This window comes from Gymnoscopelus microlampas (assembly GCF_963454915.1).
Source record: "Gymnoscopelus microlampas genome assembly, contig: SCAFFOLD_79, whole genome shotgun sequence".
In the NCBI taxonomy this organism is placed as follows: Eukaryota; Metazoa; Chordata; class Actinopteri; order Myctophiformes; family Myctophidae; genus Gymnoscopelus; species Gymnoscopelus microlampas.
In genome coordinates, this window is record NW_028155863.1 from 56183 (window position 1) to 80642 (window position 24460).

Sequence of the window (24460 nt, forward strand, 5' to 3'; positions counted from 1 at the left end):
CAGAAGGCATATTTCTGCAACTGGCTATATAGTATGTCCTTGCTCCCTGGCCTATACTCTTTCTCTGCCATGAAAGTTATGACTACAGGAATATCTACAATGCCCCCGTACTGCCGACCTTGGCATCAAGAGGAACCTTCGGCCCCCGTTCATGTTGAAATTATATTGTGCGTGGTGGACTTAACCCATTAAGGCCTGGAGCCGATTCTACAAATGTCTCCTATAAATCCCAACAGTATTCTGAAACACGTATGTTTCTATATCAGTGGTGCTCAAACTTCTTCTTGTCAAGGACCCCCAAAATGATATGTATTTGGCCGCGGACCCCCATGTCAAAATATTTTGTTCCAGGTACCCCCAGAAGCAAGGATAAATATATTATATATATTATATTAAATATATTAATTTGCACACATTTTCTTGATTTTTCAAAAATAGCAGATGCTACGAGCTTGTATATCTGCTATTTTTGAATAGCCAAAGTGTAAAATAATGCTTTTTTTTAGCTCAAATCAAAAAGTGACACAGATGCGTCCCGGGTCTTAATGAGTTAACGAAAGATAAACTGTCTGCTATATTGGGGAACATTTTGTATTTCCACTAGAGAATATTTTCTGACTAATGCTGTTATCACCTTGTCTCTCTCTCTGTGCAAATACGCCCGAGTAAATCAGCTTATTATTCCTTAAGCCCCGACTTCATGTTATTTATTTTCTTCCTTTATTGAAAGCATAGTATCCTTTTATAGCAAGTTATCAGGGTCCTTGGCCTGAAAAAAACCTTGAAGACCCCTGGTCAAAGCAGCATACACAATGGGTATATACTGTAACAGGGGTATAGGCAACCTTGTGCTATTTCGCCTCATGTGGGTCTTAGGCCCTCTCCCGTGGCTCGCTGTTGCTGGGGCAAAGAAGTATGAAAAGGAATACATTTAAACATATATATTATTATTATTGTTATTATTATTATTTTTTACATTTTAATCATAATTTATTATTGTAGTAGGCATAAAATTATTCTTACATTCTCCTATTGTAAAGGGAAAAAAAGTGTCGGCTTCACACCAGATAAAAAAGAAGAAATACATTATTGAAGGCAAATAAAGAATGTATTAATGCTTGGACATATTTGTTTGCTCTCTCCACCACCTACACTGCTAGCTTACTGGTATACTTGATCTGCTTTGAGACATTAGCAAACAATAAAGAAAAGTAATATTGAAAGACATTTCCAGAAAAAGCTCAAATAATACATTTTGCGTCTCCAGACAGATTTTTTTAAATTAATTCTTAGAAATAAAGGTTGCCTAATACCCCTGGTATATACAGTAACTATACGGTATACATGTTTCATGCGCCCGCTGTTCAAACCTGCACCACAAAACGCACAAGAACATTCCAGAACGCACAATGTCATGGGATTGGAGTTTCGCTTTGAAAAGGTCATCAAACTATTGATAAAATAGAACAAATAGCACTTATGGAGGACCGTCAACCTGATGTTAGCCGCACAGAGCAATTATCTGCGATTCTTAAGGACTATAACAATGGAGGAGACTCCACAAATTAAAGAGCACTTTTATGGGTCTCTCTTAGTGGCTGAGGACTCGTCGGGCCGAGAGCTTGTCGTCGCTCATCCTAGACAGGCTGGCTTGGTTCAGACGGCAGGCAAATCTAATTTGTTTCTCCAATGTGATCTTTGGGACTCACTGTGTCCACACACTGCTATGTGCACGTTGATCAGATCGGATTTGAGTTTTCAGACATCCTACCTAGACCAATCTGCATTGCATGCTGTGGTCAGGGACGTGCACAAAAAAAAGTTTTTCAGTTTACAGCAGGGGTCTTCAACAGGGGGTCCGGGACCCCTTGGGGGTCCTCAGAGTTACTGCAGGGGGTCCGCCAATTCTTTACGTGATATGAATTTTTCTTTTTACCATAACCACTCGAAATAGCATCCCTTTTCTGAGGAGAACTTTGGCCAAAAATAGCAGATCTACAAGCCCACAACGCCTCGCAGCGCGAGGCGTTGTGAGCTTGTAGATCTGCTATTTTTGGCAAAGAGGTATAGGTGTAGAGGGAAAAAAGAGCAGACCAAGTCAACAAAAAAAAGTATAATTTACTTGAGCACCTGCCCCTCAAAATGTCTGTGCACGCCACTGCTGTATGCGGCATAGTATGCGTGAGTAATGCTTAAACTTATACTAGTAAGATAGACCCAAAAATGTTTGAGTTATTTGAGAATGTTGTACGCTAATTGACTAAGTTATAACCTGTTTGTAAAGCAAGTGATGGGGTGTGACTCCCTCATGTTAAAGCATGGGTAGTAACAACTGGTTGACTCAAACAAGGTTTTAGTTTTATCTGGGGGTTCTATTCAGTTTCATGAGCAATACAATGTATAGCCTACATTATTGTCTCCGCCAGGCCGAAAGGCATGGCGAGAGAGTATGTTTTGTCCGTCCGTCCGTCCGTCCGTCCGTCCGTCCGTGCGTGCGTGCGTGCGTGCGTGCGTGCGTGCGTGCGTGCGTGCGTGCGTGCGTGCGTGCGTGCGTGCGTGCGTGCGTGCGTGCGTGCGTGCGTGCGTGCGTGCGTGCGTGCGTGCGTGCGTGTGTGTGTCCTGTCCATGTGTTACCAGCTAATCTCTGGCACCGTTGGCCCGGTCGCTGCGAAACTGTGCACACACACTCCCTGGATGCCAATTCAGAACCTCTGCCTCAAACACAGTATCTCTATAGTCATGTGATCAACACGGATCTGTCCGATTTCACATATTCCATCCTCATTGGCTAAGGTTTGCTTCCAAAGTTTGCAGGATTGGTCCGTTTTGAACAAAAAGCCTCAAACTATGCACGCAGCTTGCGATTTCCGTGAAATTTCACAAACACATTCCCACTAGGCCGAGGAAGAAATGGCACCCTTTTTCACATTGGCCTGTTATAGTGCCACCAGCAGGTCTAATATATCAAAACACATTTTTGGAACAAAATGTCTCAAATCATGAATGCAGTGTCTGATTGCCGTGAACGACCTAAGAACAAATGGCACCCTTTTCACATAAGCCTATTATAGCGCCACCAGAAGGCCACAATAACGTACCTGACCTGGCGGAGACCTGTGCTCCGAGAAGCACTTTTTCTAGTTGGTTGGTATTTGTTGTTTTTGTGTATCTTTTGTGTCGCGCTGCTATGTGTTATGAGCTTGTAAATCGGCTATTATCTAGTAATATATCTAGTATAAATCAGGCATTAATGGAAGGATGGCATGCACATGCGTCAAGTGGAGCACCGACCCACGCATGGGGAGGGGTGACGCTGGGGGCACCATATACACATCTTGCCTTGGGCTATTGAAAAAGCCAGGGCCGGCCATGGTTAAAAGAACACAATGTTGCACATCCAAGGAGAGACACAAGTTATGTTTGTGACTTTGCGCGTACACACGCGCGCACACACACACACACACACACACACACACACACACACACACACACACACACACACACACACACACACACACACACACACACACACACACACACAGTGTAGTGTATTTTTTTTTGCATATTATGTACTCACCATGAAGAGGGTGCGGAAGTTTGCCAGGTCTCCGAAGAAGTCCTCCACGCTGAGCGAGTGCGGGTCAAAGGCGTAGAAGCTGCCCAGGTTCTCGTAGAGCTTCTGCATGTTCTTGTGCATGGTGGAGAGCTTCTCGTACTGTTCCCGTGCATGTTTGCAGAAGCCGTGAGGGAGGGGGGGCAAGGAGTCAAGGAAAACAAAACACTTCTCTGGTGCTCAGCGCACACACACACAGTTTACAGTTTAGGCATTTAGCATTTTACGCAAGGACACAGGATAATACATCATAAAACATCATAATACACATAATACATGAAATGCTTAAAAATTGTAATCTAATAATAAAGTAATACATAAGTAAACCAATAATCTATCACCAAATGGCGCCCTGACTAACACATTCATCTGCCAAAGGAAACACACCAAAAGCAACTGCAGAATCTTTTGCAGCATTTAATAAAACGACAAAAAAAAAAAAAAACAACAACAAAAAAAAACACCATCAAGGTCGATGGAACACAAAAAAAGCCAGACAAGGAATAGAAGAAGGGGGCGGTTGAGAATCTAATGTGCCATTACAATAAACTCTCACTCTGCAGTCAGCGGCGTGGTGAGCTAATAGCCGCGGCCCCCAGGAGTAATGGAAAGGTGTTTTGCAGGCGGCGGCGGCGCGACACAGATGGCCGTTGGAATAGCTGATTGCCATCATTGTTCTATTGTTTGTCTGAACAACGGCGGGGTCACAGGTTTTCCTGAACCCTCCACTCCATCTCAACATCACACTGTAATTTACTGAACGGTGCGAACCTGGCGGACGGCTATTGACAGGTGGCGACGGTTTAGTATCATCACAGTGGTCGATGGTCTCATGGTGACCTACTACCCACACACACACACACACACACACACACACGAGAGATATAAAGCCACAATTTTGTTCACACGAGAGCACGCGACATTTCTGCTTGCTAGCAGGTGCAGGTGCATTTTACCTCTGTTGTCAGTATAGTATCTGCAAAGAATCAACACCGTCCCTGCATCTGTGAGTGCACGCTGTGTGTGTGTGTGTGTGTGTGTGTGTGTGTGTGTGTGTGTGTGTGTGTGTGTGTGTGTGTGTGTGTGTGTGTGCGTGTTGTGTTGTGTTGTGTTCACCAGTGCGTGCACGATGCCCATGTATCTGTGAATGAACGTGTGTGATGAAGGCTCTGCTATGATACTGTCTGTCAGTAGTGGTGCAAGGACCTGTGTGTGTCAGGCTCCATCAAGATGACAGGCCTTTGATGTAGAAATACATGATGCACCGAAGCCTCAGTCCGTTTCTTCCGCATAGCAGTGCACGTGTGTGTGTGTGATTGTGTTGGTGCCAAAGAGAAAAGGCAGGCGACTGACTAGTGGAGAAGAGATCCAGAAGAACCAAGACAAGTCATTTATGTTTGTTTGTGCTCGGGTGTTTGAAAATAGCAGATCTACAAGCTCACGACGCGTCGCAGCACGGCGCGTTGTGCCAATCTAGGCGCTGCGACGCGTTGTCAGCTTGTAGATCGTCTATTTTCAGCATGCAACCAAGTCTAAAATCAGGCATTAAGACGCCATGAAGGCACCGCCGAAACACATTTTAGTCGACTAAATCAACTGTAGATTTAGTCGACTGAAATCTTATGGTATTCAAGTCAACTCAAATTAGACTAAAACTAAAACATTGTAGATGACAAAAACTAAATGGAATTTTATTCAAAAGACTATGTCTAAAACTAAATCAAAATTGTCTGTCAAAATCAACACTGGACCACCAACACGTAGCTCCGCCAGTGTTCAAACTAATAAGTGCCACCCTCCCCGCTCCCCCCAAAAACAATGGTCTGGCTCATCATTGCCGGTGAAGCGCAGTGCAGAGAAACTGCAGACACTGCCCCCCCTCCTCTGAGGGTGTCTGCATGCTGGAGGAGAGCAGGGACTGACAAACAGGCCGGTGTCTAACGAAGGCTATAGGCCAGGGGTCTTCAACGTTTTCAGGCCAAGGACCCCCTAGCTGAGAGAGAGATGAAGCAGGGACCGCCTCTATATTGTATAAAAAATGTGTTTCAGATGTAACTGTTTTTGTTTACTTGGTCTGCTCTTTTTCCCCCTCTACACCAAACACCTCTTTGCCAAAAAATAGCCGATCTACAGTACAAGCTCACAACGCCTAAAAAAAAAAATCACATCACACAAAGATTTGGCGGACCCCCTGTTGTAACTCTGAGGACCCCCTGTTGAAGACCCCTGCTATAGGCACTTCAGAGCCCCTCTGCATCTGAAGCGCTGCTTGAAGCACCGACAACTACTGACAGAGACGGAAGAAGAGCACATACAGTATTATCTATCTATCTATCTATATCTTCTATCTACCTACCTACCTCCCACCGACCGACCTACCTACCTACTCACTCCATCCATCTAGCTAGAATTTTTTATGGACATGCCCGAATTCGGTTGTGTGTGATGTCAGACCGGAGCTTGACGAGAGAGACAGAGAGGGAGGAGGAAGCAATATCTCACCCTACAATAATTCGGCCAAAAACGGAAACCTGAACACGCTGATCCACGCATTGTCATCACAACTAAACGCCGGCTACCGTTGGACACGATGATGACCTGCCGCTTTCATTGTATGTATCTATGTGTGTGTGTGTGTGTGTATTTGTGTGGGTGTGTGTGTGCGCTCCATAGCAGTGTCAAGAGTAGGCCAGGCTATGAAATGAAGACTGTGTGCATCGTTCTGCATCCCTAAGTGCCTTATAAACCTCTCTGGGCCACGGAAACGTCGGAATCCTGTGTAAATAGGATTTGGTTAAGGGGACGCAAATAAAGCATCCACTCAACTCAATTATACCATACTGTCTGTGTGTGCGTGTGTGCGTGTGCCTGTGTGTGTGTGTGTGTGTGCGTGTGTGTGTGTGTGTGTGCGTGTGCGTGCGTGTGTGTGTGTACTGTACACACATACTGTAATGTGTGTAGAAGTCTACACCCGGCGCGTGCCAGGCCTTAGGTCCAGCTGAGAAGGAATGAAATTGCCGCCAGGAGGCTAAGGCTGTCTGGATTAGCTCCCAGCAGGTCGCTGTTTACCAGACCTCAGCAACAATGCCGCAGCCACACAGTTTTTTTAGCAAAAAGCCCACACACTGGCCCGCCGGACTGGACGGGGCTCATCCTTCCTTCCTCCTCCCCCCCCGGCTCTATCTCTCCGTCAATCTGTGCCTTTTCTTCCTCCCTCTCCTTCTGTCAGTCTGTCTTTATCGCTTCCCCTCGTTCACCTCCCTCCCACTCTTCCCCCGTTCGCTAATAACCCATAAAGACCAGAGGCGATTCTTTAAAAAAAATCTAAATCCAAAAATCAGTTTTTGGAAAAAAATCTATCTTTTTTTTTTCAATATTTTTCAAAAATAGCAGATCTACAAGCTCATAGCGCGGCACTCGGTGCCGCGCTATGAGCTCGTATATCTGCTATTTTTGAATAGCCAAAGAAATCTAAAGCGACACAGATGCGTTCCCGGTCTTAATGGGATAATTAAGTTATTCTGTTTGAATAATCGTGCGCCAGAAGGGCGGATGGATGTAAGACTAAGAAGAGGGAGAAAAACTTTGCCAATAATTATGTGAAATCTTTTTTTTCCCCGATACCAAATAAACTCCTGACTGAGTTAAATTCTCTGAGTTGTACTTTTTACTTGTTTCAGAGCGGGGGTCCTCTGCTTAAACTGATGCTTTTGTAAAGAGATCTCACTCCCAATCACCAGCTGTCGACTGTCAGCCGTGTCATGATATCATATGACAAGATGTCCTTCAGTGGTAATAATGAGCCAGCGCTGCTGCATCCAAAACTCACTTAATGCATTCAGATTTATTTCCGGCGACTCAAAAACGCCCCCACTCCGTGATAACCGAGTGGTCACAATGGAAAAGCTGACTACAAAAGATAAAATATCTACGGTAGGCCTACAGGTACAAAAAAATAACAAAAAATATATCAATCACGAGACATGAATATTAATGACGGTAAGCTGACAAGCTGAAGTCCCAGGCTCCCTGCAAACGAAACGGGTCCATGCCAAAAAAACACCAAGGCATAACATCGATAAGATGACAAATCAATGTTAACCTTGGTTTTTGGCACCTGGGCCCGGAGGGCGCATTGGCATCATCGAAAATTGGCATGCAGAAGGCTTGTTAACAGTCGTTCCACATCCGGTGTGTTGTGCGTGTGCCATAAATGAGTCCATGATGCCGTCTGCATGCCCAGGTGGGTGGCAAGTCATTTTCCACTGCGCTTTAGATCTGTGCATGTTGTGTTAGAGACCCGTGTTTGGGTCGATGACCCATTTTTATGGGTCGCAAGTAAATATCCTTTTTTTTTGGGTCTGTTTCCTACATTTAGTTTTTAATTTCAAAAGGTAGTCAAAAATGAAGAAAATATTATAACAATTATAATAATTTCATAAATAAATACAAAAAAGTCTAAGCAATTCCACAACCGTCCTAAAGGGAAAATGTTTTATAAGTTGTGAAAATATCAGATCTACAAGCTCACAACGCGCCGCATTGCGATTGCTTGTAGATCTGCTATTTTCGCTAGTTTGAGTCTCGGGGAGACATCAAATTTCTCTTTTGGGTCTCGAGCTAAAACCTTTGGGAACCACTGGTGTATTGTACGTATGTGGCTGTTAATTTTGACAACAAATTTTGTATTTAGTTTAGTCATAGTCATTTGAATTAAATTAAATTTAGTTTTAGTCATATTTTAGTCATCTGGAAAGTTTTTGTCTAGTTTCAGTCGAGTAAATATCATATGATTTTGGTCTACAGTTGATTTTGTCAACCAAAAGATGTTTTGGGAGGCCTTGATGACATCGTAATGGATGATTTTACACTTAGTTGCGCTTTGAAAACAGCCTAGATTGGCTTGTAGATCTGATATTTTATGTTACAACCAAACATAAAATGACTTGTCTTTTAGTGCTACTGGATCTCTTCTCCACTAGTCCCTCGCTAACATTTTAGACTAGTTATTATTTGTTGACGAAATTGTCGATATATTTAGTCTTGGTTTTAGTCATCGTAGCTTAGTTTTTAAGTAGTTTTTATTCAGTTTTTCTCAGTGAAAAACATTTTCGTCATAGTTTTAGTCGACAAAATCAACACTGCACAGCGGTCGACCGTTTGAACTGTGATGTTCCACTACGGTCCTAGTAGAACAGGGGCGTCAAACTCATTTCGGAGTGAGAGGGGGCGAAAGGTGACTTGATGAGGGCCGCGACCAGTTGCGGGCACGCATGTACGCTTTGTTTTCCAACCTGTTGTCTAAGTCATAATAATAACTAACAGTATATATTTTTGCCAATTTTGTTTACTATTAAATAGAATGGCTACTTTAATGATTGATTTTACAGTTGCAGATAATATTAAGCGAGTGAAACTTTGTAAGACAAATGTAGAACACAACAAAATGTAATGGCTAATCAACTTTAGCATGCTCATCTTATTTGGAAAATCAGCCTGTATATCCCTCGCTCGGTAAGGAAAAGGAAACTCTCTTTCAGCTGTAGCAGCAAAAGTAGTACATTTGAAAACCATGTTGGGGGCTGCATTTGGACCTCTTTGGGGGCTGCATTTGGCCCCCAAACCGTGAGTTTGACACCCCTGTAGTAGAACCTTGAGAGGTGGGAACGGAAACATTTCGGGGTGTATAAATTGTCATAATTTAGGCCCTCCTACAATTAGGTTAAAACTGCAATACTGTATGCTGCTGCTGCTGTGTGCATGTGTACAGTACCCGTGTCTCTGTGGTGTTTCTGCATGTCTCTTTCTCAGAGTGACTGTCAGGAGGAACTATATACCGTGGTTGGTTCACCGCTCACATTCTGTGACCCTGGGATAAACAACGTTCAGAAGCAGAGGCTGTCGAGACAGCCAGCGAGTCGCTGAATCAAACACCAGGCTCGACTCCGGCGAGTCAACATCGTGATTATGTGACAGCATCACGTCCGTTACTGCTGAACTACAAAGACAACGTCGGATGTGAAACACGACACCGCGTTGCACTCGTTAAATCTGCTGAAAAGAAATAAAAATAAACTCTCTCTCTCTTCCAGTGGTGGAAAGTAACTAAGTACATTTACTTAAGTACTGTACTTAAGTACAATTTTGAGGTATTTGTACTTTACTTGAGTATTTCCAATTTCCATTACTTTTACTTTTACTCCACTACATTTACTTGAAAACTTTAGTTACTAGTTGCTTTTCAGATATAAACTATGATATAATGAAACCTACATTAACCACTTTAGCCCTATTTCATACCTAGGCTATTTGAAAATAGCAGATCTACAAGCTCACAACGCGTCGCAACGCGACGCGTTGTGAGCTTGTAGATCGGCTATTTTCAAATATTTAGTACTTTTACTTTTGGTACTTTAAGTACATTTTGATGCCAATACTTTTGCACTTTTACTCAAGTAAATTTAGAATTCTGGACTTTTACTTGTAACAGAGTATTTTTATATTGCAGTATTGGTACTTTTACTTAAGTAAAGAATTTAAGTACTTTTTCCACCACTGCTCTCTTCCTCTCTCTTTCTCTCCGATCCACCGCCTCCGTTGCCAAAAAAAACTCCCTTGTCCTGAACTCTGTCCCCGTACAACTTACAGAATTAGTTCTTTCTCCTGCCACGGTGTCCTGGTTACGCTGCTTAATCGGTCACGTTTTTTTCTCTTCTTCAGCGTGTTTTTTTTTTGGCACGCCAGAGAGGGCACATTTAACATGAGTAAGCCGCGATTAAGGGTACTCATTTTTAACACCGCAAAACCGACATCAAAACCATATCCAAGTCAGACTTAGCCGGGAAGTAAAGAGCTTTTTTTGGTGCGTACAGTATACAGCCCCATTCAATCTCACGACAGATGACAAAAAAATAATAATCTTCCACATTTAACCCATTAAGACCTGAGGCCTTTTCTACAAAATGTCTTCTAAATCCTAACTGTTTTTTGAAAAAAAAAAAAAAAACGTATGTTACTTTGTCAGTGGTTCTGAATTAAACGTTTTCATGTCAAGGACCCCAAAATGTATATGTATTTGGCCAAGGACCCCCTGATCTCAAAATATTTAGTTCCAGGGACCCCCAGAAGCAAAGATTTGAGTTACAAATGTTCTCTTGAAAAAATATATATTCAAAGATTTGCACAAAATGTTCACGATTTCTCAAAAATAGCAGATATACAAGCTCATAGCGCGGCACTCGGTGCCGCGCTATGAGCTTGTATATCTGCTATTTTTGAATAGCTAAAGTGTAAAATAATGCTTTTTAGCTCAAATTAAAAAAAAAAAGACACATATGCTTCTCCCGGTCTTATTGGATTAACGTGAAAACTAAGTAAAAAAACATAGCTTTCACAACGGCCACCTATGAGGGTTGTGCAATAAATTACCTTAGTTTGTTTACCTGTGTGCATCAGAGAGTTATTAAAGTGCTGCATAGCCGCTCAATGGTGGGGGCCAAAGAGCCTCCTTAATAAATCTCCTCTAACCCAGTTCCATTAATGTTTATTTAATGCTTTTCCTATGTGTGCCTGCTGGCCCCTCCACCCAAGGCCCTCACACTAAGCCTGCTTTGCTCCAGACCCTCTGCACCATCACTGCTCTCTCTTTATCCCCCCTCACACATCCACTGCCAGCCGTCCCTCTGGGCCAAATTACACTGAGACTGCCCCCCCCCCGACTGGACACACAACATCCACCAGAGAGAGAGAGAGAGAGAGAGAGAGAGAGAGAGAGAGAGAGAGAGAGAGAGAGAGAGAGAGAGACACACACACACACACACACACACACACACACACACACACACACACACACACACACACACACACACACACACACACACACACACACACACACACACACACACACACACACACACACACACAGATAGACAGACAGACAGACAGACAGAGATGGGGGCAGGGTATTTACGAGAGAGAGAGAGACAGACAGACAGACAGACAGAGATGGGGGCAGGGTATTTACTTGTATTTTTGAGTGTTGCCAACCACTCCTATATCTGACTTTGTCTGTGTGTCCGTGTGTATGTCTGTATGTCCAATAAACAAACATTGATGACAACATCAATACAATACGGGGCTCATCAAAGGCACCACTCTCTTCACACAGGGTGTGATTTTTAATAATACATGTCTATCCATAAAACAAAAGGAAGAGGGCAGAATGGTGTTCGAGAGTACCCGGGATGGATTTAAATGTTGGGTATAATTGATAGGATTCTGTAGAATTAGCCTAAACCCCCCCGCCACAAAAAAAAACAGCATGCAACAACCCTGACTCCTCTTAAAAACAGCAAAACATTCACTGGGATTCACGGAGTTCCTCAATTGAGTTGTACACGCTGCGTACATGTATGTTTTTTCTGGTGCGACTCACTTCGACATTTACAATCGCGGCGGTGTTTACACACGGCAGGTTGAGTCTCGAGCGTCACTCGCCAATCAACGTGTCACTCAACAGGGACCGCACCGCCGCCGCCAGATCCATACGCTCCGCTCATATAGCCGCCATTACAGTACGTCCAGTATTTACCCAATTACTTTATTTTTTGTCCAACTCCCTTCCTTTTCTTTGTGACATTTATTTATTTTAACCCACTAAGACCTGGAACTGTGTCATTTTTAGATTTGAGCTAAAAAGCATTATTTTACACGTTGGGCTATTCAAAAATAGCAGATATACAAGCTCATAGCGCGGCACCGAGTGCCGCGCTACGAGCTTGTAGATCTGCTATTTTTGAAAAATCGTGAAAATGTGTGCAAATCTTTGAATATATATATTTTTAAAGCGAACATTTTTAACTCAAGTCGTTGCTTCTGGGGGTCCCTGGAACAACATATTTTGATGGGGGTCCGCGGCCAAATACATATAATTTTGGGGGTCCTTGACATGAAAAAGTTTGAGCACCACTGATATAGAAACATAGGTTTTTCAGAATACCGTTGAGATTTAGGATACATGTAGAATCGGCTTCAGGTCTCAATGGGTTAACCATCCCCCATCCATGATTCAGCAGGTCATTCCCGTGGACATAATCCCCTCATATCGAATTCAGCCGCTTTCCCTCTCCCTCCATCAGACGTGGTCATTACACCCACCGGTCCCCTCCTCATTGAGTTGTTCCAACTAGCAGCTGAGGTGCCATGGCGAAGAGCACTGAATAGTTAAGCAGGAGTGAGCCTCATCCGTACAACGCATAAATATTTCAGACGGAGGCGAGCGGAAATAAATCGACAGGAAAATTGACACCGAATCTGCCTTTTAATTTTCCCCAAATGAAGGAGGTTGTGGAGCCGATGATGGAGAGGCGGGCGGAAGGTCACGACTCCTCTCACACACACTGGTACAATAACGCGCACGCTGACACACACCAACAAGCACACTCTCATGCGAAGTCACATTTCGTTCTTCTGCAACTCATTTGAATACCGGTTTTGCCATAATTCTTGTTCGTTAGTTATAGTATCGCCTTTTCCTCGATCTCCACTCATGCACATTCTACAATACAAACACACGCGCACACACACACACACACACACACACACACACACACAAGAACACACGCACACACACTTGACGTCCGTATGTCCGTTTGTATGTTATGTCCGTCCGAGCACGGGATGAGCACGGCAAAGAAGCAACACATACAAACACACGCACACACGCACACACACACACACACACACACACACACACACACACACACACACACACACACACACACACACACACACACACACACACACACACACACACACACACACACACACACACACACACACACACACACACACACACACACACACACACACAGACTTGGAGATTGCCTATGCCATCTCTCCTCTCATTGGCCACACGTGCCACTGGTTATCAAAGAGGGGTCCAGGGACCCCCAGCGTATGTTATGTCCGTCCGCCCGTATGAGCACGGGATGAGCACGGGATTTTAAACAGCTATAACTCCAGTTTGCAGCATGCCACCAAGTCCAAATTTGGTATGTGGACTTAGACCACCAATAAGGACGAGCATGAATTGCTGAAGCCCCGCCCCAGGGTTCCAGGGACCCCCAGCGTATGTTATGTCCTTTTTTTTAACTTAAACAGCCATTATTCCAGTTTGCAGCATGCTACCAAGTACAAATTTGGTAAGTGGACTCAGACCACCAATAGGGACGAACTGAAATGAGTTACGCCCCGCCCCAAAGGCACCGCTTCCTTCACACAGGGTGTGATTTTTCTCTTTATGTCGGACGCAGCGAGGCCGAGTACACAACATAATGAATGACCGATACCTGTGACATCCCTATTTTTGGGGGGAATGTCATTAAAAGCAAATATTTTGCAGTGTAAATCCTTCGAAAATAGTGTATTTGCCCTTTCTCGGACAAAAAAACGAAAATAAGGCATAAGTGGTTAATGCTCGGACCACCACACACTGTTGTTCACTCTCTCCACCTCTCATGTAAAGGTCACTGATATGTTGGGGAGATCTCCGGAGATCTCTAAGTCGTGTTCTGATTGCATTGGACGGAGACACAATGAGGTGTAATTACACAGATGAGAACCCATTCCCCCATCCTGTTGGCAACCGCTGCAGGCAAACACACACACACACACACACACACACACACACACACACACACACACACACACACACACACACACACACACACACACACACACACACACACACACACACACACACACACACACACACACACACACACACACACACACACACACACACACACACAAGACCCCAGATTGAGGTTTGAGAACTGAAGGACCCAAACGGGAGTCGTGCATGTGCGTGTGCGTGTGTGTGTCTAAGCGTTTGTGTAAAAAGGGGGAAGACAGCGCAACAGGACAGTTTATCCATGGCAAGCTGTTGCTTTCCATTCAAGGTGTTGTTGTAATTACTTTGGAGAAATTCCAGCCTCTTCTCAAAGAAGTATTGTTTCGGCCGTGGCATTCAATTTGGGGACAGCTTTAATTATTTTTCACTGCGTGAAATGTAACCTGACTTGGAATTTTTCCTTTCATTGGGGGCGACAAACAAACAACAGGGCTCCTCTGGACGTCGACTTTGAGAAAGTACGGGGGCAGCTGTGTTCTCAACAGCTCGTTGGACTTGGGAAAGTCGGTGTCAAAAAGTGCGCATGGCTTGGTTTCACAGTGACACTTAAGGACCTTTAGCGTTTAACTTAGACTGGAAAACAAAGGCCCCCGGGAGTGTTTTCGACGCGCTCTGGAATTGAAGTGGGCACCTTTAAAGGTGTACCAATTTTTCAGCTACTTCACCCTCATTACCTACTCAACCCCCGCCCCCCCACCATTCATTCTTCTCTTCTACTTTTTCCCTCTCTCTCTCCCTCCTTCTTCCCCTCAGCGTTTCTCTCCCCACACCTCCCCTTACAGTAGACTTTATCCCACTCCGTCCTGCACCCACTCTTTGTTTTGTTGATGGGCTCCCCCCCCCCCCCCACACTCTTTCTTCACACACATGCTGAAAGAAAAGTGTTGCAAGCATGGATCTGGAAACAGGAAAAAACGGTCATCATCATTATTCATTTGTTTTTCTAAAAATGTCTTGTTTTTGTTGAATTGTGTAATAAGCCCTCCAACACACATCAGTAGGCTATTAGATGTCCTTCAAAATAGATCTGATTACCCTACTGAATGTTTTGCTGTTTTTAAGAGGAGCCAGCAGGGTTGTTTTTTCTTTCTTTTTTTCTTTCACTCTACATAATTCTATCAATTATACCCAACATTTAAATCCATTCCCGGTACTCTCTAACACCATTCTATATGTCTGTCTGTCTGTCTGTCTGTCTGTCTGTCTGTCTGTCAGCCTCAGTGTCATTTTGGGAACTCCTTATATGGTTATGGCTGAGTCATGGTGACATGAGCGTACCGGCCGGTCCTCCCCTAAGCCAATTCTAATATAGGAAATAGGAGATAGAAATATGGAGATACAAAGGTTTCCACCCGAAAGCAGCAATATTGTAGTTCTGCTAGCCTCTGGTATGTGCTGCCCCCGGACTACACAGTACACACAGCCCATCTAGTCCATTAAGACCTGAGGTCTTATTCTACAAATTCCTTTTTCATGTCAACGGGCTGTGGCTGCTGACCCCCCATCTCAAAATGTTTTGTGCCAGGGACAGGGAAGAGAAGACTTTAAAATAATAAATCCAAAATTTCAAAAACTTTTCAAAAATATCAGATGTACAAGCTCTCAGCGCGGCACAAACTGACACGCTGTGGGCTTGTATAAATCCTAAGAGTTTTCTGGAAAAGGTATGATGCTATATATATACACAGTATATAGCTAAAAACCAAAATGACACAGACATTTTAATGGCCTGGAGTCAATATCATTTCCGCAGCCTAGGCCTCTGCCACTCGGTGTACAGTAATTCTCCACTGGGTGAGAGAACATGACAATGCGTTTCCACTGTGTTTACAACAAGCACCGCTCAGTCACGTTCACAAATTGTGAAAGGTCAAGCCTTTCCCGCATATCCGCTGACAGCCCATCTAATCGGTTAACATCAATTCCTATACCTTTCTACATTACACAGTGTCTCCTTTGAATATGCCCCCCCCCCCACACACACACACACACACACACAAACAAACACACACACAAACACAGAGAGTGCAGGCATTGGGGAAACATTACGATAGAAAAAAGATATCGTTGCTGTCGGGCAAAAAAACTCTCATCTCATATATACTAACTTTTTGTTTTTTTTGGTAAATTAACACCCTACTTGATCATACTACAGCGTCACACTCAAAAGTAGCAGATCTACAAGCTCTAAACGCGTCGCTTCGCGCCGCGTTTAGAGCTTGTAGATCTGCTACTTTTGCCGTTTTTGAATTTGAATCCTGAACAAGTTACAGTTTTGGACATGTGAGGTTTCCACCCCCGACAGAGACGGTATAATGATACACAAATTGTGTAAACGGAGAGTTTTGCCTGACGCAGCAATTGTCAACTGAGCGGTTTGTTGCTTGTTGTGTAACGTGTAAGATATAGAAGAGACTCAAATTCCTGGCTGATGCAAGAGTATCTGGGAGACATCTTTTCTCTCTCTCTCTCTCTCTCTCTCTCTCTGTGTGTATTAAGTCTACTATATTGTATATAGTACAATGTATATACTATATACATACATTGTATAATTATGTACTGTATGTATACAGTACACCGCCTCTCTCTCCTCATATACTGACAGCACTGGCTAACTGCTCCTCCTAATATTTTTTCCAAAGGAAAATACATTAACTCCCATCGCCCCACACACACACGCACACGCACACACACACACACACACACACACACACACACACACACACACACACACACACCATCCAAACCTGTTTGATTTGCATAAATTAGTCTGAACAAACATATTTTTCCCCATTGCTTGTTAACAGTTTTCAAGTTACAAAAAAAGATGGGTATGAAACTTATTCCCACAGTGTTAAGATATGCACAGCTCTTCAATAAACAGAAAATACGGGAGTGCATCTATGTTCCCCCGGGTTCTATGTTCCCCACATACCTAACCCGGGCTTTACCCTAACCCTAAGGTCAGTGGGGAACATAGAACCCGGGGCTCATGGGGATGATGACTCGACGAAAATACATTTTCAGGTGGTTTGTCAATTTCATCCAATCAGGGGAGAGTACCCCTGATTGAATATAGAACCATTAAACATTTATTTTAACCGAATAAATAATCAATTAGCACCACCTTTAAAACTGCCACAGCCAGCCAGCGCACTGCTCTGACTAACGCAAATGACATAAATAGAGCCGCTGATTGTACCTGCCTGCTGATGGAAGTGATAATGACTATACAGCACAGCTCCCCACGTCGCATTTACTAAGTTGAGATTTGTGCATAACATATTTAACCCATTAAGACCTGAGGCCACGTCTAAAAAAAATCAAAATCCTAACAATTTTCAGGAAAAAAATATAAAAAAATAATTTTCTCGATTTTTCAAAAATAGCAGATCTACAAGCTCATAGCGCGGCACTCGGTGCCGCGCTATGAGCTTGTATATCTGCTATTTTTGAATAGCCAAAGACATCTAAAGTGACACAGATGCGTTCCAGGTATCAATGGGTTAAACAGATTGCACCACACAAACAACGTTTTACCGAGCTTAATCATTACTAAATACTTCGACAAATTAGCAGGTGGAAATGTCCAAAAATAACAAACCAACTTCTGTGGTTTTGTTGGAGGTTTCTCTCTCAGTACAGGCTTGTTGCTGTGACTTCCTTGATCACTGTGTTAATTGCTTTTTGATTGGACACAGCTGGCAGATGTTTCCTAGCAACCAATTTACAGATTATCACTGCTGTCAGGAAGGAACCTCCTATCTCCATGTTTTTTCCTTTTTGTAAAAAAAATAAATGATTACGAAAATGTATGCCCCTACTTCAACATACTACGGCGTCGCACAAAAGCACCAAAAGTAGCAGATCTACAAGCTCGAAACGCGGCGCGAAGCGACGCGTTTCGAGCTTGTAGATCTGCTACTTTTGCTGTTTTTGAATTTGAATCATGAAAGGTAACAGTTTTGGATTTATGAGGTTTGCACCCGACAGAGACGTTATACTATGACATTACTAAGACATTCCATGGATTTGCATGGTGCTAATTAGTAAAACACTGCTCTCTGAAACCAAGCATTAGGCATAAAGAATATGTTAACTCATTGACTGCCAATTTTGACCAATTTTGTCAATCCAACGCCCCGCACCGCCAGTGACTGTATAAATGAGATGGACAAAGCCACTCCCCTGCCTTCTACAGACCGAAAATGAAGCCGATTGTTCCAAGACTGTAGGTCCGTCATCTTTCAATATCGCGTCATATCGCGTCATATCCTGCAGAATGAGACCAGCCCATTATTGGTTGGGTAGCTTGTCAATCAAGAGCGGGGGCGGGGAATGAATGCTATTGGTTGTGTAGCTTGTCAATCAAATCATCCCGCCCCTCCTAGAGAATAGCCTACTTTATCGTCAATTTTAAAATAAATAGGACCATAATTTAGCAAAACGCATATCCTGATGATTGAAAGGAGACTTTAAACTAGCGACTGGAAGCATATAGAATTTATGACAATTTTTATTACAGTAAGAAAATCTAGTCTAAAGTTTGTCAAAAAACCCATTCACTTGCGTTAAAATAAATTCTTTCTGACACCGCAGGTCGGCGCAGGGTAAAACAGCGCCACTCTGGCCATTTTTTCGGCCTCGTCATCGTAAATATCTAAGACTTGCCCCTTGCTTTTGACGCATGGTGTGTGTGTTTTCAGTTTTTACGCTAGATGGCGCTCTTCGCTAACCCTATGAGTCACCATTTGACTCCCAGTGAAACAGCAAATCACGTGATCACCACCAAAAAAAAAAAAAACTACAGCCACATTCACTCCCATTCTAATGGATTTGGAAACATGCCCTTTTCTCTGCTTTCTGTTGCTTTGTGGCGAAAACAACCTACATTCAACTGCCAATAACTATGGAACGGATTATCACGATTGAGCACGCTTTCTTTCCCCCCCGATTCTACGAGACTCGGATACGTCTTTTAACCCATTAATACCTGGAACTGTGTCATTTTTAGATTTGAGCTAAGAAAGCATTATTTTACACTTTGGGCTATTCAAAAATAGCAGATATACAAGCTCGTAGCGCGGCACCGAGTGCCGCGCTACGAGCTTGTAGATCTGCTATTTTTGAAAATTCGTGTAAATCTGTGCAAATCTTTGAATATATATATTTTTAAAGCGAACATTTTTAACTCAAATCTTTGCTTCTGGGGGGTCTCTGGAACAAAATATTTTGATGGGGGTCCGCGGCCAAATACATATCATTTTGGTGGTCCTCCTTGACATGAAAAAGATTGAGCACCACTGATATAGAAACATAATTCTTTAAGAATACTGTTGAGATTTAGGAGAATCGGTTTGATCGATTTGTAGAATCGGCTTCAGGTCTCAATGGGTTAAAGCGATGGATGGATGGATGGATGGTGAAGATTAATATTCTATGATTTTTCAAAGGTATAAGTGAAAACGCTCGGAATCGCTGGCAAGGTCGGCTATAGACGATAGTTTTACTCTCTGGCGATTAATATGAGTAAGAATGTGTGAAAGTATTTATGAAAGACTGACGCAATGCTGTCTAGATCTTACTTACACCGACAATTCACCTGCCTTTATCTGTATCGACAATAATACTGTGCAATGCCCCGTCTGGCAGCCTCAAGCAGGTAAAAAACTGTTGCTAAGAATCATTTGCAAGTGGTTCCTCTTGTGAGGCTATACTGTTTTGTTCTGACTGGCAGCCCCAAATCCCATTTTTGACCTATTTTTTTTTAACTTATGTTACAAGTAAAAGTCCGGAATTCAAAATGTACACCAAGTACCAAAAGTAGAAAGTACTCAGTGGTGGAAAGTAACTAAGTACATGTACTCTAGTACTGTACTTAAGTACAATTTTGAGGTATTCGTACTTTACTTGAGTATTTCCAATACTTTTACTTCTACTCCACTACATCTCAGGGGCAAATGTTGTACTTTTACTCCACTACAATTATTTGAAAACTTTAGTTACTAGTTACTTTTCAGATATACATTATTACATTATAAAACATACATTAACCACTTTAGCCCTATTTTATACCTAGGCTATTTGAAAATAGCAGATCTACAAGCTCACAACGCGTCGCACCGCGACGCGTTGTGAGCTTGTACATCTGCTATTTTCAAACATTTTAGTACTTTTACTTTTGGTACTTTAAGTACATTTTGATACCAATACTTTTGTACTTTTACTCAAGTACATTTAGAATTCCGGACTTTTACTTGTAACAGAGTACTTCTGCATTGCAGTATACTTTTACTTAAGTAAAACATTTGAGTACTTTTTCCACCACTGCAAGTAAAAGTCCGGAATTCAAAATGTACACCAAGTACCAAAAGTAGAAAGTACTCATTATGCAAAATGCCCCTTTTCACAAGTTCTAAAATGTATAACATGTATAACGAGAATCTTTTGAAATGCGCCGCATTGTGAGCTTGTTGATCGGCTATTTTCAAACGGCCGGAATGTATAGGGCTGTAAGTGGGTAATAATAATCTAAATCTGCCAAGTACAGTACGTTTTTAAAAAAATGTAGTGGTGTAAAAAGTACAATATTTGTCTCTGAAATGTGGTGGAGTAGAAGTAAAAGTATTGAAATTTAAATACGCCAGTAAAGTAAAAAAAATACCTCAAAATTGTACTTGAGTACATGTTCTTAGTTACTTTCCACCATTGCCTATCCAGATTGGTCCAGATTGGTCCGAACAGCAAAAAAAAACCTACAAGGAACAGATGTTTACTAATTGGATGTGAAACACATTCCTAGGTGGTTTTAAAATCACCTAAAGAGGTAATCTTCTCTCATCTGTCAGCACCACTGCCTTAAACATGTAATGTCGTTGTTTAGTAGGAATAAACACAGAAGCACCCGGGAGGAAGTGGAACAAAGAAAGGGGGAGGAGGAACCAACCCAAGTTCCTGTTTTACACAAAAAAGGAGGTGGTGCCCCCAGAGGCTAAAACAAAGGGGGAAAATAAATCTTTTTTTCCCTTTTCTTTACCAAATGGGTTCACAGATGTGTCTCAATCTGGAGTCCTGGACAACAGCCTTTACAACCACCTGTACAACAGTGTCACTTGCTGAAAATGGGTGATCTACAAGCTCACAAAGCGTTACGATGCAACACGCTGTAACAGTGTAAATCTGCTATTGCCAGTAAAGAGTAAAAGGCATTACTCACACCTGCAGTGTGTACTGTACATCATTACCACAGCAACCAGTAGATAGGTTGGCGCTGTCTGAAAAAAACAAACTAATCTGATCTCATCACTTGCAAATAACAGTCTGGACAAGTCAGTCATAAAGATTGTGTTTTGAGAAACAAATCGGATTCGCCTGCAGAATAAACAAAGCCTTTAAAGGCTAATATTCAGAATACTTTGTTCATACGGCTCCGGTCCCTCGACAAATGTTACCATATTAGTCGCCTAAACGCGTGCCTCGATCCCGAAACAGGCCGATAATCCAGTTAGCTAAAGCTGTTTGTAAGTGGAGTCACGCTGGGCCTGCCTTTGATGTTTGTCTCGAGACACCTGGGGAATGTTTTAAAATGTCAATAGGAAGAACCTCAAGGCTTTTTGATGGAAGCATCAAAATGCTGTACCATGAACGGGAGATGGCTCAAGCTAGGTGCATGTCTGAGTGCTATATGGAAATGAGATTCACGTCTCCATCGCTTGTGTAACTCGAACCGCTAACAAGCAACGAGGAGCGAGATGTGGGTTCATACAGGATTTATCCAAATCAAACAGGTGTGTGTGTAGTCTGTGTGCGTGCAAGAGAGAGAGAGAGAGAGAGAGAGAGAAAGAGAGAGAGAGAGATGGAGAGAGAGAGAGATGTAGAGCTTGTGAGCTTGTAGATTGGCTATTTTCGGGAACAATTCTAAATTTCAATACAGCAATGCATCGATAACACATTTAACTGATTCGTTGATAAATGATATTGCTTGCGATATAAGTCGATTATTGGTTCTAAACATCGGTTTAGATGTATTTTTGGTTAGTTGCCGAGCCCTATCACGTACTACAGTGTGTGTATATGACTGTATATACAGTAGTTGCTGTTGGTCAGAAACCGTGCGTCTCCATATTTCATAAGTGAATGCCCTGCTTCATCAAACAAGAGCACAAACGTAGTGAAAACAGCAGATCGGCTATTTTAACCATTAGATGTTTTAAAAAGGAATACATGGTTTTGGACATACAAGGTTTTCCACCCGATGTCGACGAAATTAAAGCTAAATCCTTCCCGAAGCTTGCCCAGGTTTTCAAATCCGACGGAGGTCCTTAGCTGCATGTCACCCCTCCCCCCCCCCCTCCCCCCCCTCTCTCTCTCTCTCTCAGTCTAAGAGTCTAATAAAGCACAAAATGCCGGGGTAAAAAAATCATCTTGCAACAGCCAGCCACTATGCATGCCCTAACTTATAGCAGGCTAGCCCTCCTGTGTGCCCGTACGTTTCTCTATATGCTTGGCAACACTTTAGTGAATATAGCATCTTCGCTTTGTTTCCTCTACGCTCCACTCTTTGGACACTTCATTAAGCCGAAAGTGTTCTGAACAAAGAAATGTGCTGTAAGTGGTCTTTTAATGGGATTCATTGGCTTAAAGAATCGAAACACACCTCTATCCCTCTTCCTCTTCCCCTCTGTGCGAGTATGCACAGTCATACACATGCATACACTTGCGCGCGCGCGCGCGCGCACACACACACACACACACACACACACACGCACGTACGCACACGCACGCGCTCTGAACCACAGGCTAAATAGGCTGACCTGCTTGGATAGGACTTGTGCTGTGGTAATGATAAGACTATTGAATGGAGCTGTACTCTGTCACGCCAGCCGCTGGGCCACTGGTCTGACTGAAGGAATCTAATCGATACGCTCTAGTCCTCTCTCTCTCTCTCTCCCTCTCTCTCTCTCTCGCTCTCTCCGTCTTCCGTGCACTCTCTTTTACTCTCTGGCTGCCATCCCTCTTTCTTTCTCTCTCACTCTCTCTCTCTCTCCAGCCACCTTCTTCCTCTCTTTATCTACAAACACGACGAGAGGTCCTGACCATGCTTGCAAGCAGCCACACTCAAACTGCGTTAACCCATTAAGACCTATAAAGACGATTCTACGTGTCTCAGTATTCTGAAAAACGTATGTTTCTATATCAGTGGTGCTCAGTCTTTTCATGTCAAAGGACCCCCAAAATGATATGTATTTGGCCGCCGACCCCCCATCTCAAAATATTTTGTTCCAGGGAGGGACCCCCCAGAAGCAAAGATTTGAGTTACAAATGTTTGCTTTAAAACAATATATATTCAAAGATTTGGACACGGTTTCAAGATTTTTCAAAAATAGCAGATCTACAAGCTCGTAGCGCGGCACCGAGTGCCGTGCTACGAGCTTGTAGATCTGCTATTTTTGAATAGCCAACGTGTAAAATAATGCTTTTGAGCACAAATCTAAAAGTGACACAGATGCGTTCCGGGTCTTAATGGGTTAACCACTTAACCCCCTCCTTCGTTGTGCGACAAATATCTATTCGCTATTTCTGAAGATTTTTTAATTTAATTTATGAAACACTGTAAACGGCTTTATGCAGTGGTGGAAGAAGTACTCAGATATTTTACTCATGTAAAAGTAGGCAATACCGCAATATAAAAATACTCTGTTACAAGTAAAAGGCCTGTGTTCAAAATGTTACTTGAGTAAAAGTACAAAAGTATCGGCATCACAATATACTTAAAAGTAAAAAAGTTAAAGTACTAAAATGTTTGAAAATAGCAGATCTACAAGCTTCTACGAGCTTGTAGATCGGCTATTTTCAAATAGCCTATGGTATAAAATAGGGCTCAAGTGGTTAATGTATGTTTTATAATGTAATAATGTATATCTACAAAGTAACTGGTAACTAAATTTATCGAATAATTGTAGTGGAGTAAAAGTACAATATTTTCCTCAGAGATGTAGTGGAGTAAAAGTAAAAGTATTGAACATTTTTAAGATACTCCAGTAAAGTAAAAGTACCTCAAAAGGTTCCTAACTGAGTGAAATGACCCATAATTATGTATCTAATGGCAGCCATGATAAGAGCCAGTCGAATTCTCTAAATGCTAAGGAAAGGTG

At 42.7% G+C, this 24460-nt stretch overlaps 1 protein-coding gene across 1 annotated transcript in view; it reads right to left on the reverse strand.

Annotated features, from left to right (window-relative positions):
• LOC311041199 (protein diaphanous homolog 2-like) overlaps nucleotides 1-24460 on the reverse strand; it is a gene marked incomplete at its 3' end in the record, with an annotated part of 142958 nt that overhangs the window by 55370 nt on the left and 63128 nt on the right. Inside the window, exon 2 of the mRNA XM_084086103.1 lies at nucleotides 3578-3742. Within this exon, the coding sequence (XP_083942229.1) occupies nucleotides 3578-3742 (165 nt within the window). The remainder of the gene's footprint in view (nucleotides 1-3577; nucleotides 3743-24460) is intronic.